Source organism: Pongo pygmaeus, chromosome 12, assembly GCF_028885625.2.
Source record: "Pongo pygmaeus isolate AG05252 chromosome 12, NHGRI_mPonPyg2-v2.0_pri, whole genome shotgun sequence".
Classification (NCBI taxonomy): Eukaryota; Metazoa; Chordata; class Mammalia; order Primates; family Hominidae; genus Pongo; species Pongo pygmaeus.
The window spans coordinates 59,539,122-59,554,635 of record NC_072385.2 but is presented as its reverse complement, the minus strand read 5'-3'; the positions used below and the strand labels follow the sequence as shown (position 1 = coordinate 59,554,635).

At 42.9% G+C, this 15,514-nt stretch overlaps 1 protein-coding gene across 8 annotated transcripts in view; it reads left to right on the top strand.

Annotated features, from left to right (window-relative positions):
• Positions 1-2,825: 2,825 nt before the first annotated feature.
• DGUOK (deoxyguanosine kinase) overlaps positions 2,826-15,514 on the top strand; it is a 32,123-nt gene continuing 19,434 nt past the window's right edge. For 2 of the 8 annotated variants that reach the window (XM_054475564.2, XM_054475563.1), the window contains exons 1-2: positions 2,826-3,057; positions 14,868-14,980. In XM_054475564.2, the coding sequence (XP_054331539.1) occupies positions 2,916-3,057; positions 14,868-14,980 (255 nt within the window). In that variant the 5' untranslated portion in view covers positions 2,826-2,915. Of the gene's footprint in view, positions 3,058-3,109; positions 4,027-14,866; positions 14,981-15,514 lie in introns of those variants that run through there. The other 6 variants (XM_054475566.2, XM_054475565.2, XM_054475567.1 and 3 more) reach the window with 6 other exon arrangements.

Here is a 15,514-nt window from a genome sequence, read left to right as displayed (position 1 = left end):
ACAATATCAACTGTTGGTAAGAATGTGGGAAAACCAGAACTCTCTCTCACTGATGATGGCGATGTCAACTAGAACAAACACTGTGGAACTATCTCCTATTTGGGAATATCTATCAAAGCTGAGCATATATATGTAACTTATCACACAGCAATTCCAGTCTTACTTATACACCCAAGATAAATGCATACTTCTTTTTACCAAAAGACATGTACAAGAATATTTACCGCAACACTATTCATTATGGCTCAAATCTAGAAACTTCCAAGTACATTGTGGTATAGTGACATTGTGGAATACTATACAGCAACGAGAATGAGTGAACTACAACTAATACATTCAACCTGGATGAATCTCACAGATATGTTAAATAAAAGAAGTATTTACTATATAATTCCATTTATATAAAGAAAAGGCAAAACTAATCTCCACTGTTGAAGTCAGGCTAATGATTACCTTTGAGGGATAGTAACTGGCAACGAATATTGGGGATTCTGGAGATGCGGATAATGCTGTTTCTTGATCTGAATCCAGGTAACATGGGACTGTTCCGTCTGTGAAAACTTCATTGAACTGTACACTTACAACACATCCTCTTTTCCTCACTACATACTATACTTAACCATAAATTTTTTTTTTTTGAGACGGCGTCTCGCTTTGTCGCCCGGGCTGGAGTGCAGTGTTGCGATCTCGGCTCACTGCAAGCTCCGCCTCCCCTGTTCAAGCTATTCTCCTGCCTCAGCCTCCTGAGTAGCTGGGACTGCAGGAGCCCGCCACCACGCTCCGCTAATTTTTTTTTTTTTTTTTTTGTAGAGACGGGGTTTCACCGTGTTAGCCAGGATGGTCTTGATCTCCTGACCTCATGATCTGCCCGCGTCAGCCTCCCAAAGTGCTGGGGATTACAGGCGTGAGCCACCGCGCCCGGCCACTTCACCATAAAATTTTTAAAAATAATTTATAGGAGCTCTGTTACTGGTGGAGGGTGTCCAGGTTCTTGGCATTTTGAACAAAGAATTGGACAAAACGCACAAAGCAAGGAAACAATGAAGCAACAAAAGTACAGATTTATTCTACACCAAACAACACTCCTCGCGGTAGGAGGGACCCAAGCAAGCAGCAATTACAGAATTTTCTGGGGTTTAAATACCGTCTAGGGGTTCCCCATTGGTTACCTGGTGTACACCCTATGTAAATGAAGTAGTGGCCAGCGATCAGTCTGATTGGTTGCAGGAGGGGACCAATCACAGGCTGAAGTGAAGTTACGAAGTTATACCCCATGCAACTAAAGACTTGGCCTGCCACCAGCCTGACTGATTGCCTGCGGGGACCGGTCAGAGGTACTTTCAATTTTTCATCTGCCACCCAGAAGAGGGATTAGCTTCTGGTCCTGTTGTTACTTGGGCTAGAAAGTTGGGGTTTTCCTTTTGATTTAGTTCTAGGAAGTCAGCCTGAATCGGCCTTAGGTTCCTTATCTCCAGACCCTATTTTCCTGCCTTGTAGCTTTCAGGAGATTGATGCCTGCCTGCAGACAACTTCCTCATTTAGCTTTCACAACACCCCTGAGGCAGCAAGATCCTGGCGAGGCAGAGAGCCTCTCAAGCTTTTTTGGATGAATGTTTTCCAAGTCTGAGTTTACATAGGTAAAGAAATGTAAGCAGTTTTTTTTTTTTTTTTTTTTAACAGAAGTGGCTGCTGGAGTGGAGATGGGAATGGGTAGGACTTTAGCCGCTCCAGTAGCCATTAACGCCCCACCCTGGTTATCCTTAAAAAATTCGATTAAAAAAATGTTCTTAATATATAAACATGACCTCAGCCATCTTATATATACATCAACATAAGAAAAAGGTCCCGTGCTTTTTATGGGAACAGCTTCAAGACAGGTATCCCAGCCCCTGGCCCCTCCCCAGCCCCCTTGCAATCAGATCCTTGTCTTCCAAAACCTGCCACACCTAAGAGCGCTGCCTGAAGGCCGGTTTGGCCTGTTGACTACTGGTTTTGACTGTTGGTGATTTAAGCGATTGGAACTGGAAGCACCATTTGACAACATTTCGTAAATCATTACTTCTGAGGTTGTTATGACGACGGGGTGTGGCAGTCCGGCTTCACCTGTGGCAGCAGCTTAGGTCCCTGCCCTGCTGCAGAGCACACTTCACCGACAGCAGGACTCAGGTTTTATACACTGGCAAGTCTCTACTCGCCATTGCTTACGTCCAAGAACCCAACCTACCAGCTTTAAACGATTTCCAGTCACACACCTGAGCCACCACCACCTTACCCTGAAGGGATTTTTGGCTATAATGTAGGTCGATTGACCGAACATTTATTTACTTATTCAAGACACAAACTAAGAGATGGGGTGCAACTGATTATCTAATTTGTTAATTTAGTCAATAATATGCCAACATTGTGCAGGGAATTACAGGGAATAGGAAAAAGTTAAATTTGTGTAAATCATCAGATTGAGTCATTTTCCTACTTTAAAACTTCCATTTTCTTCCGATATTAAAATAAAAACCAGACAACAAGCACCTAGGGGGAAAAAAGCCCCTCTTAAAATTACAATTTCTATTTTTAATTTTATTTGCCTTCAGTTATAAAATTTATTTTAAAGTTATACAAAAATGAGGTGGTTGGATTGTAGAATTACGTCGTTTAAAATGTTATTTGTCCAATGAACAAAAACCACTCCTGTTACTATCAAATTCTGCACCCTTGCAAAACTTCCTTCACGCAACGCTTCTTTACAAACATCGCGATAGCGGAGCGGTCTCTTGGGCGCACCCCGTCGCATATTCAACCCCACCCACTTCCTGTCTGACGATCTCCTTACGTCAGCGGTGCGCTGGAGCGAGTGAGCTGCAATACCTAGGGCGGAAGTGCTCTCGGCGGAAGTGATCGCTCTGCGAATCGTGGGTGGGATGGCCGCGGGCCGCCTCTTTCTAAGTCGGCTTCGAGCACCCTTCAGTTCCATGGCCAAGAGCCCACTCGAGGGCGTTTCCTCTTCCAGGGGCCTGCACGCGGGGCGCGGGCCCCGAAGGCTCTCCATCGAAGGCAACATTGGTAAGGGCCGGAAAGCGGCTGCCAAGCCTTGGCCTCCGCCACGCAGGCGACAGAGGCTGGGAAAGGAGCTGGGCCCGGAATGGCCTGCGTCTGATGCGGCCGGCCTCTCTTTCTGGGCTGCGAGGAGAGCCTTTCCCCTCGCGAAGTGCACTGTGTATCTTTGCCTCCTTGTTTTTAGGATATCGGGCCTCGGTACCCGCCCACAGGGACACATTTGTTGGGGCATAAAAGCCACGCAGTTAGTGGATAGGACAAGAATTGTATTAGCTGTTTGTAATAGATCGAAATTGAAGCGACAAGCGGGTGCAGTTTATTTGTTCTCCTAGATAGGGTTGCCATATTTAGCAAAAATTAAAAATAATATCCAGTTAAAATAGAATTTAAGATAACGAATAATTATTAGTGTGTGTCCAATGCAATATTTGGGACATCCTTACAGCAAAACAACAGCGAAATCACTCATTGAAAGTTCAAATTTAACTGTGTCCTGTATTTTATCTGGCAACCCTATTCGAAGAGAGTTCCTAAACTTCAGTCGTTCAAATACCACATTCACAATTTTTGCCCTGTGCCTGTGCTAGTTGCATAATAATTTCTTAAGGCTTTTCTTAGCAGAACCTCACTTTTTAAACTTAAAAACATGTATTAAGCTAAAAATAATTTTGTTAAAAGAGTGAGATCCAGTATCTTGAATAAAAAGTAGTCAAAAAGCAAAATGAAGGCAAAGCATTTCGATTTAATATTGATAAATTCTGACTTGATACTTTTATCTACCAAGTCACTGAGCCCTAAAAGGGGCTTAGCAAGTGTTGAGTACCGAAGACATTGTAGCAGCAAACTGAGAATTTCTTTTTTTATTCATTCAACAAATCACCTTTTGAGCCACTTCCATATGCCAGCACTGTTCTTGGCCTGGAGAATACAGCTGTGAATAGAACAAATAAAAATCTCTGCTCTCATGGAACTCAGGTAGGGAGAGATGGACAATAAACAACATAAATTAAGCAAGGTGAACAATATGTTAGAGAGTAATAAGTATGATGGAGAAAAATCAGGGATGAAGAATTGAGGGAAGTTTTTATTTTATTTTATTTGAGATGGAGTTTTGCTCTTGTTGCCCAGGCTGGAGTGCAATGACGCGATCTCGACTCGCTGCAACCTCTGCCTCCCTGGTTCAAGCGATTCTCCTGCCTCAGCCTCCCGAGTAGCTGGGATTAGAGGCACCCGCCACCACACCCAGTTAATTTTTGTTTTATTGGTAGAGACAGGGTTTCACCATGTTGGCCAGGCTGGTCTCGAACTCCTAACCTCAGGTGATCCGCCTGCCTTGGCCTCCCAAAGTGCTGGGATTATAGGCGTGAGCCACCACACCTGGCCGAAGTTGTCACTTTAGATAAGCAAGGCTTCACTGAGAAGGTGACATCTGAGCAAAAAACTGAAGATGAGGGAGCAAATCACGTGGATACCTGGGAGAAGAATCTTCTAAGCAGAGTGAAGAGCAATTGGAAAGGCCCTGAGGTGGAAAGTGTGTTCGGGGAATAGGAGGGAAATCATTGTGACTGAAGTCGAGTGAGCAAGGACGGGAGGGAAATTAGGGCAGAAGCCCAAGGGGTGGCTAGATTTTATAGACCTTATCATGGGTTTTTAATCTTACCGAGATGGGTAGCCATTGGAAGTTTTGAGGAGTCAAGTGACAGTTTTACTTAGATTATAAAAAGATCACTGTGGCTGATATGTTGAAAGTAAAGAGTGTTAAGTGGTATTGCAATAATTATAGTATTGTGAAAAGTGAAAGTGGTGAGACGTGATTGGATTCTAGTTATACGTTAACAAAAATTGAGTTACATTTTAAGTAAAATTTAACAGTGGAAGTGGTGAGAAATGATTGGGTTCTAGTTATATTTTAAGGTAGGGCCAATTGGATTTGGTGACAGGTTGAATGCAGAGTGTAAGGTAAAGAGAGGGGCCAATGATGACTCCAATTATTTTGACTTGAGTACTTGAAAGATAGACTCCTGATTTTCTTTTATTTCCTCCTTTACTTCTTCCTCCCCTCCTCTCGCTTCCCCTCCTTTGGTGGGGTCTTGCCCTGTTGCCCAGGCTAGAAGACAGTGATGTAATTACATCTCACTGCAGCCTGCCTCCCAGGCTCAAGCCATCCTCCCACCTTAGCCTCCTGAGTAGCTGGATCCACAGGTGTTTGCCACTATGCCTGGCTAATTTTGTATATTTTTTATAGAGATGGGGGTCTCACTATATTTTCTAGGCTGGTCTTGAACTGCTGGGCTCAATTGATCCTCCTGCCTTGGCTTCCCAAAGTGCTGGGATTATAGAAGTGAGCCTTGGTTTTAAGCATGTTAGGTTTTTACATGCCTATTAATATCCAAGTAGAGGTGTTGAATAGGTAATTGGATATGTAAGTTCAGAATTAGGGTCTCCCTGGACTGGAGCTGTAAATGTAGGTGGTATTTAATGCCAGAGACTATGTGTTGATGGAAAGGACTGAGCCCTGGGCATGCAAATATTATGAGACTGGGGAGATGGGAAGGAATAAGCAGAGACTGAGAAGGAATGCCCACTGAGATAGGAGAAAAAAACAAAAGAGAATGATATCGTGGAAGCCAAGTGAAGAAGGTATTCAGTGGGAGGGGATGATCAGCTGTGTTATACTGTTTAAGTAAATGAAGGTCTTTGGTGAACTTGAAAAGAACAGTTTTAGGAGTGTTAGGAGTGAAAGCCTAATTGGTATAGGTTCAAGGAGAATGGGAGGTGAGGAGAGTGGGTTAAGATAACTGGAAGTTTTTAGAAAGGGAAGTCATGGGGTGGTAGCTGAAATTAGAAGAGGGTGTGAGTGTTTAACATTTTTAATTTTCTTTTTGTGAAGAGAATTAGAGCATGTTTTTAAGTTGACAGAAGTGGTTTAGTAGAAAGGAAAATTGGTAAATCGGGACAGAGGATAGAATTGCTGGAGTGATTTTTAAGCAAGAAAGAATGGAATCTATTGCCCAGTGGGAAATAATTTAGCCTTAGCTAGGAGCACAATTCATCCCTAGTAACAGGCGTGATGGCAAAATATATGAGCACCAACTTCAGAGGGTGTGGTGGGAACTTGGGAAGGTCTTTTGGTTGTGTCTGTTTTCAGAGTGAAATAGGAAAAAAGGTCATCAGCTAAGAGTGAATGTAGAGACAGAAGACATGAAATACTCTAGTGAATAAGCAAGAGAAATGTTGAATTACTGGGTACCATTTAGGACCCACTTGGAGTTAGTGGTCATGAATTTAAAGTGAGACCAGTCACCATGGCTGTGTGTTTTTCTCCAGCCAAATCTGAAACATTGAAAGGAATGGGAAGGGAGAGTCCTGCTATTTGCCTGATTATGTTATTATTTAAATATGTTTTGTATTGTACTTTGAGAAACACACCCCTAAAGGAAGCTCTGTCCTCAAATCCCAGAGAGAGAACAGGGTATATCACAAAGTAAGTACTTAGGACAGGTCATCAGATAAGGTTTGAACTCCCTCTCTTTTCCTGACCTTTACTTCTTAACCTTGTCAAATTTCTCTGCTTCTTCCTTGCTTTCTCATGAAACAGAGGCTTACTGAGTGAGGACTAAGAGTCCACTCTCATGCTGAGCACAGCAGTGAATGGGATACAGCTCCTATCCTTCAAGGAGCTCACAACTAAGTAGGAGAAATAAAACAGACTCGACATAGTTTTTTTTTTTTTTTTTTTTTGAGACGGAGTCTTGCTCTGTCACCCAGGCTGGAGTGCAGTGGCGCAATCTTGGCTCACTGCAGCCTCCGCCTCCCAGGTTCACGCCATTCTCCTGCCTCAGGCTCCCGAGTAGCTGGGACTACAGGCGCCCGCCACCATGCCCGGCTAATTTCTTGTATTTTTTAGTAGAAACGGGGTTTCACCATGTTAGCCAGGATGGTCTCAATCTCCTGACCTCGTGATCCACCAGCCTCGGCCTCCCAAAGTGCTGGGATTACGGGCGTTAGCCACTGCGCCTGGCTGACTCGACATACTGTGTGGTGAGATTCGCGATTGGGCATGGAAAGCCAGAATCTCTGGGGTAGGAATTCCCAAGAGGAAGAAGAGGAAAAAGTGTTTCAGGCATAGAAAGCAACATGTGCCAAGGTGGTGAAGCCTGAAGAAACACATGCAGTTTTTTGGTTTTTGTTTTTTTGGTTTTTTTTTTTCGAGATGGAGTCTCATTCTGTCACCCAGGCTGGAGTGCAGTGGTGTGATCTCATCTCACTGTAACCTCCGCTTCCCAGGTTCAAGTGATTCTCCTGCCTCAGCCTCCCAAGTAGCTGAGACTACAGGCATGTGCCACCACGCCTGGCTAACACATGCAGTTTTAATGAAAGAGAAGTAGTTGGATGTGCCTGGAGTTGAAGGGACCTGTGAAAGGGTGGCAGAAAAAGAGGTTGGAAGGGTGGGATTTGCCATATGTCGGAAGAGCCTTGTGGACCATGCTAGTTTATCCTGTTGGCAGTGGGAGGCTGTTGAACACTTGAAGCCGGTGTGTGCCATGACCAGATTAATTTAAAAAAGGAAGCTGTGTAGGATGAGAAAGAAAGCTCCATAAAACAGGCACTTTCTTTGTATATTTTGTTTGCTGCAGTACCCATAGTGCCTTGCATCCAGTTTGTTGGATGAATGAATAGATGAATTGAAACAGAGTTGAGTCTGTGCACTAGTTTTGTGGCTATTGGAGTAATTGGAGGGAGGAAAGATGCAGGCCTGAATAGAAGAACTAGAGAGACAGAGAAGTGATAGTTTGAGAGAGATTTTGGAAGTGGGATTGACAGGATGTGGTGGCCACTTGGAGGTGAGGTATAAGGAGGAATAGAGGAGGGTGACACTGAGGTTCATGAGGATGGGAATAAAGTAAGAGGTGGTCTGGGGAGGTTAGAGTGATATGTTTTGTATGAGGTGCCTGTGAGACATAGAGAGAAGTGTTCTGAGACGGATTGGAATATGTGCCTGAAGTCAAGAGAGTCCGGAGATGGGTGCTGAGATTTCAGATGTGGAAGTTGTTGACTGGTGGGTAGGGGGGTAGTTGGTGAAGCCTTGGAAGTAAATGCAATTGCCCAGGAAAAGGGTGATGCGAAGTGGAATGGGAGGACCTAATCCGACTCTTTTTACTTTCATCTCCCACTACTCTTCATCACCCCACACACCCTGATGACTCCCTAGACAGAATTAGTCACTGCCTCCTCTGTGGGCTGACATAACATTTTGTACCCACAACTGCTGCAGCACTTGAGTTCTGCTGAGCTTGTTTGCACATTCACCACCTTCCTTGGGCTTTGACCACTCAGTGTACTGTTCATCTTTGTATTGCTGACACCTAACCCCCGCCTTGACCCAGTGTACTCAGTACTGACCAGATTCTTGAATCCTGTGCTGTGATATCCATGTGGAAGTTAGGCATTGGTACCCACACAGGGAATGTATTAAACTGCTTTTTAAATCAAGAGTGATCATCTTCTCTAATCACAGGTTAACATCCTCAAGCAAATCAGAATGAGAGCACCCATTCAGGAAACCTGAACAGGGAAGGTGAACCCCTGTCCTGACCAAAATTAGGTATGTTTAGAGGGGCTTTTCTTGTATTCCTTCTGCTCTAAGTCCTATTATTCTGATCCTGAAGGTGCAGACAGCGGCATGTAAGGAAAATTGATCAGTGAAGTAGCAACTAATGGCATCTAGCATGACTTACGAAGCCATATAAGATGTGTGATTGAAAGTCAAAAGCTTGGTACCTAGAACCCCTGAAAATCTAAAAAATAAAACACCTAGCCTGTCTTTTGAGACTGTTCATCCCTACAGTGTATTATCATCTTCTTGTGATGATCTTACGATTACAAGCCTAAATTGAAGAGAAGATTGCTGTATGAAATCTCACTGTCAGTGAGTCATCTCAGCATTTTTACCTTATTTTCAGACCCAACCAGAAAAGAGGAAACTCTTTTGCACTTTTCAATCAAGAAACTTAAACATAAAGCAGTAGAGGGCTTCCCTAATAACATGTTTCCTCCAGCATTCAAAATTAGTGACTTCACATCACTAATATGTGTCTTAACTTAGTTTGAGTATAAATGATTGGGCAAAGAATCCTTGGGAAAAAATAGCCTATTTATTTCAAATACTGTATAGTGGATTCTCTGTGCCTGTGACTCACCTCCTTCCCTCCATCATTGTTCTCATACTCAGGATGCAAAGGTTCAGTCTCTGTCTTCAAAAGTGAGCTCCCAGTCTAGCTGGAGGGAGTGATGAGTGAACAAATAATTACAGTGTAATCCTTTGGTAAACCAGAGCAGGCAGTAATTAACTCTGCCTAGAGATGAAGTGGAGCTGGAGAGAGTTCAAGGAGGCTTCACAGAGAAGGTGGCAGTGGAAAGCTGAATCACCTGGTAGGCAAGGCGGGGAGGAGGGGATGTCAGATCAGTGAGGGTCTTTTGTGCTGAACAGATGAGTTTGGATCATAGGAAGGTGTGAGAAAGTTTTTTGCCTTTTTTTTTTTTTCGTAAACAGTTTTTCATGAAAAAAGTCATCAAAGTAAAATGTATTAAGTTTTTTTTAAGCCTGCTGACTGATTTTTATTAACTTTGCCTAGAATGCTTTTAAGCTTGGAGCCTGTGTGATCCTGGGTACTCAGTCTTGGGGTTGGAATATAACTTGAAGGCAAGCTCTCAGCCTAGATCATCATTTCAGTTATAATACTTACCTCTGAGTAGCTACTCCATAAACATTTGTTGATTGAATGAATGAGTGAATGAATGCAGCATCAAATACAGTATCTGAAATAAAGACTTCAATTTTTTTTGGAAGGACTTTTTAAAAAAGACATTAGACAGTTTTATATGTTCTGACTTTGTTGGATTTTAGTAAAAGATTTCAGAATTGGATTTTTTTTTCTCATGTTTTTCATCTTGTTCAGAAGATGAAAATGCCTAGAGGTGATAAATATAGGCTCCTATGAAATACAGCTGTATTAGGCGTAAAATAATGGGATCTGTTATTTTGGGTATTACATCATATGCTATCTTGCTACTAGATTTTAGCATTACATAGCTATGGTAGGCATTGTCAGTTTATAGAAAATTTTGTGGGGAGAAAAAAACATGCCTTAGGAAAAGATGAGTGGTAACAACAGAACTCTTTGTCCCAGCTTGTAGAATGAGAATAGTGGAGCTAATGAAAATCAACATGTTGAAGTAATATACTCTTAAGAAAGTACCTTCCACCTTTTTTTAAAGTTGTGGCAATATAACAACAGAGAACACTGGTGGCCAGGGTCCTAAGGGAAGGTTTGATGCTGCTTGTAAGTTCCGATACCTTCCAAAATTCATAATACTAAGAGTATATTGGAAGACAGGCTGGGCGATGTGGCTGACGCCTGTCATCCCATCACTTTGGGAGGCTGAGGCGGGCAGATCACCTGAGGTCAGGAGTTCAAGACCAGCCTGGCCAACATGGCGAAACCCTGTCTCTACTAAAAATACAAAAATTAGTCAGGTGTGGTGGCACGTGCCTATAGTCCCAGTTACTCGGGAGGCTGAGAGGCTGGAGAATCAGTTGAACCCGGGAGTTGGAGGTTGCAGTGAGCCGAGATCACCCCACTGCACTCCAGCCTGGGCAATAGAGCCAGACTCTGTCTCAAAAAAAAAGAAAAGAAAATAAAAAGAAAGATAACAGCAGTGGCCCGGCGCAGTGGCTCATGCCTGTAATCCCAACACTTTGGGAGGCCAAGGCAGGCGGATCGCTTGAACTTAGGAGTTTGAGATCAAGCTGGGCAACATGGTGAAACCCTGTATCTGCCAAAAATACAAAAACTAGCCGGGCATGGTGGCACACACCTGTAGTGGTCCCAGCTACTCAAGAGGCTGAGGCAGGAGAATCGCTTGAACCCAGGAAACAGAGGTTGCAGTGAGCCGAGATTGTGCCACTGCACTCCAGCCTGGGCAACAGCTAGACTCCGTCTCAAAAATAAATAAGTAAACAACAAACAATATATTGGACAGGTCAAACATACTGGACAGCTACTCAGGAGGCTGAGGTGAGAAGATCACCTGAGCCCAGGAGGCAGAGGTTGCTGTGAGCCAAGATCACACCACTGCACTCCAGCCTGGGTGACAGAGAGAGACCCCCATCTCAAAAGGAAAGATAGTAGCTAAGGTGGGATCTAACTAAATTGCGGTAAGTCTGAGATAGTGATATCATAAGAGATTGGCTGAAGAAGTATGGCTTTCTGTAGACAGGGGTGTTCTGGTCACTAGGAGGAGGCCTCTGAAGCAGTGGAGAGCCAAACACCACAACTCTTAGGAACCCCCTGTGAACACCTTGAAACATTTGTCAAAACAAACAACACCCCAGCAAGAAGGGAAAAAAAAAAATCTGTGATGATCAGGTATCACAGCACTGAGAAAGTTATACTGTGTCTGGCTTTGATAAAAACATATAACTTTGAATTATTTTTTAAAGTAATTATTCCACATCTGTGGGTGGTACCTGGCACAGCTCAGTTCCAGTGGAATTAGTTTAAGAAATACTGCCCTGTAGTGAATTACCCAGGCTCTCCAAGGCCCAGAAACATGGATGGCACAGCTCTCAGGACCTTTCACCACCATTTACTGTCATTGTATGCTGAAGCTGCCTTGTGATTACTGGCTTTCCAGAAGCCTTGGAATGGGGCATGGGTTACAGAGTACCCTGGGTATTAGATGTTATTGTTCCAGTCATTGGAACTGTGTTGGCATTCTAGAATTAATGTGTTTAAATTGCATGAGTCAATTTCTTGGAGTCCTGACTGCTCTTAGATGAACTAATAGTGTCTGACCTCAGAGCACTTCCTTTCCATCTGCAACAGTTTTTTAAGGTAATTGTTTTTAACTTTTAAAAAATTTAAGTAATTCTAACAATTATTCAATCCCAGCCATCTAACAAATCAGCTACGTTTATCTTTTCATATTAATTAAAATAACTTTTTAGCTATTAAATAGCAGGGACCATATTTTAGACTTGTTAAACAACCTACAATCTAAATATTGACCCTCTGGGCCAAATATTTTAAGCGAGGGCTTACTCAGGGCAGACAGGTATCTGATAATATACACATTCAACCACTTCGCACCTGACCAGTGTGGTAGGAATTCAGAGCTAGAGAAGTCCTGAAGAAGTGGCACCTTAGGCTTGCTGGGGGAAAGGATTTAGACACAGGCCTGGAAGAGCAGGGGAGGGCATTTATTCATTGGAGTGTGGGAAGAGCAGGGATCGAACAGATGTGAAGAAGCACACACAAGTTAGGTGGAGGTGGGGACTGAGAGATGAGCGTGACTGTACAAATCCACAGATTCATGCTGTTCTTATCCTGCCTATTCAGAGAGGAGTTGGGGTGGCATGTAGTAAATGTCATCTATTAAATGTGTGGGTTCTTATGCTGAGACATCAGCACCCCAATCAGTAACCATAAGTGGAAGGATGCCCCCCTTCTTTCCCTTGAGAAAGATTACTTCTGATAGAGGAGATTGAGGTCCAGATACAGTCTGAAGATTTATTTTGTATTTTTCACAAATGTAGGTTTCAGAGGGAACTGAAATTAGTAATAGATTGTGTATTTTATTCATTCGGCCAGGTTATTAGGTTGTAATTTGTTTTCTACCCTGGAGGAGCCCCATCCTCTAGCTGGAGAAACACAATGACAATTGCAGTGATGGAGTCTCACCCAGAATACCAACCAAGCAGAAAGGAGGACTAGCTAATCCAGCTTAGAGGTGTCAGGATCTGGAAAGGCTTCACATAGGAGGTTCGTCTAAACAGAACCTTGAGGATTGAGTAAGAATTGGTCAGGTGAGGAGAGGAGGCGCTTCAGGAAATGGGAAAGCATATGCAAAGTCATATTTGCAAGAGAACATGGCATGATTGGAGTTTGGTCCTGCAGGAGGGTAGGCTACCTGAAGGAAAGCTGAGGCCAGAGAGGCATACACAGGGATCAGATCTTGTTGTGTCTTGCAGACCATGTTAAAGAGTTTGGAGTTTGTCATGAAGCTCATTCAGGTCTTAGCTCAGATGTCACTAACTTCCCATTGCACTTAGAATAGAATTCAGACCTCTTACCATGGCCACAAGGCCCTATGTGACCCGGCCCTGGACTGCCCATGTGGCCACACCCATCTTGAGCCACTCCTCCATTGCTTGCCCTTGCTGTAGCCAATTAGCCGATAGAGAGCTGTCAAAAGATTGTAAACAGTGTTATTTCATGTTCAGTCTGGCCACAGTATGGAGCATGGATTGAAGAGAGCAAGGCCAGCATCAGAAAGGCAAGAGATGATAAGAGGCTGGTCTTGAGATGGAGGTGGGAATGGAGAGAAAAGGACAAATATGAAAAATTTAGGAGCAAATGCAGAAGGATTTGGTGACCACTGAGGTTTGGCAGAGGAGGGACTTCTGTCAGTGAGTGGATGGTGTGTTCATACCCTGAGGTCTGGGATACAGGAGGAAGCTCAGTTTGGTGGGAAAGATGATTAGTTCATTTAGGAAATATGTTGACTTTGAGGTGTTTGTGGGATGTCCCAAGTGGAGATGTCTGGAGAGTTCTTGAATAGTCTCTGGAGCTCATGGAGGTATGGGCCAAACATTGGTATAAATGGGAAAAGATAACTTGAATGTTGTGGTACTAGGTTGATTTCATCTCCAAAATATTTCTCGAAACAACCACTACTTTTCACTCCTCTGCCATCACCTCGGGGCAAGCTGCTATATCTTCTAACTAGTCTGCCTGCTTCTGCTTCAGCCCATTCTTACACAGCTAGTGGAGTGATCTTATAAAAATGAGAAGGAGTCTTATAATTTTCCTACTTAAAACCAATCTTCACTAACTTTCCATTGCCCTTAGAATAGAATTCAGTCTTCTTACCATGACTACAAAGCCCTGTATGACCTGGCCCTGGACTCCCTGTCTGTTTGGCCACACCCATGTTGAGCCACTTCTCCATCACTTGCTCATGCTGTAGCCATACTGTGTGGCTTCTTCTAGGGCCTCAAACTTCTGTATTGTTGTGTGTCAAGTTCTTTCTCTCTTTCAGGTCTTTGCATATGCTACTCCCTTTGCATGAATTGTCATCTTTTAGGTCTTACCTCAGATGTCATTTTTTCAAGGAAGTCTTCTCTGACCTCCTGGGCTATATTAGTGCCATCCTGCATTTTTTCCTAGCACCTAACAAAATTTGTTAGTAGTTAATTGTGTGTTTGTCTACTATCTATCACCCATACAAGCTCTGTGAGGGCAAAATCCATTCTGTGTTTTGTTTACCATTGCACCCACAGTGCCTGACAGTCCTGAGCACATAGTCAGCACTCCATGAATATTTTTTAGATTTGTTGAATGAATGAGATTATAATCATTTTTGTTTTTTATCTTGAAAAACTTAGAAATTTTACACTGTCACAGTACAAATAGAATGGTGACTCAAGTGATAGAACTTACGGAGCTGATTTCATCTACTTTTACATTTTCAATTGTTATTAAATGCTCTGCCTCTGGAAAGTTGAGACATGGAAATTGCAAATTAAATCTTAAAGGAATTTTTCCTCCCTATTGGCTGTATTCATTATGGTGGCTCTGGTTAGCATGAATTGATCTGTTATCAGTCTGACAATGGTATGGCTGCTGAGTTTGAAATTCAGAAAACTAATACTTGTTCCCTTGAGTTTGGGCATTTGTGGCAGAGTTTAGTAGCAGCCTTCTCCTTCAGCCCTGATTTGGGAAGCATCCCAATACATGCTGTTTGCATTGCAGCTGTGGGAAAGTCCACGTTTGTGAAGTTACTCACGAAAACTTACCCAGAATGGCACGTAGCTACAGAACCTGTAGCAACATGGCAGGATATCCAGGCTGCTGGCACCCAAAAAGTAAGTTTTTAGTTGTGGTGGGTAGTTGGCAGGCATGGGTGAATAATCTAATTGTCATAATTTAATTTACTCTCAGTGAGTAAAGTAGCCCAGTTTGAGTATCCTTTTTAAAATAGCTTCATTCCAGAAAGCAGACCACATACACCAGAGAGGATATGACTTGTTTGAATATGTGTAGTTTTGATTTTTGTGGTTTTTATATGTCTATCTAAGTGACTGCCTCTGTTGTTTGTGGTTTCCCAAAGCATGTCCAACCATCATGGATGGCTTTGAAGATGAATTTTGTCATTCCTACACTTAACTATTTATATTATTACTTAAGCTAACCACTAGGATTAATAGCTAATTATAGTGATTTTAACTTTTTAAATAAAGTCTTAGAAATTAGAAGGGATATTAGAGAGGTTCCAGTCACACTTTGAGTCAATGGGACAGGTAACAGCTAACATTTATGAGCATGTACTATGTGCCAGGCACTGTACTATGCCAAGCACAGTACATTTCACTTATACCTCATGGTTTAGGCCCTGGTGT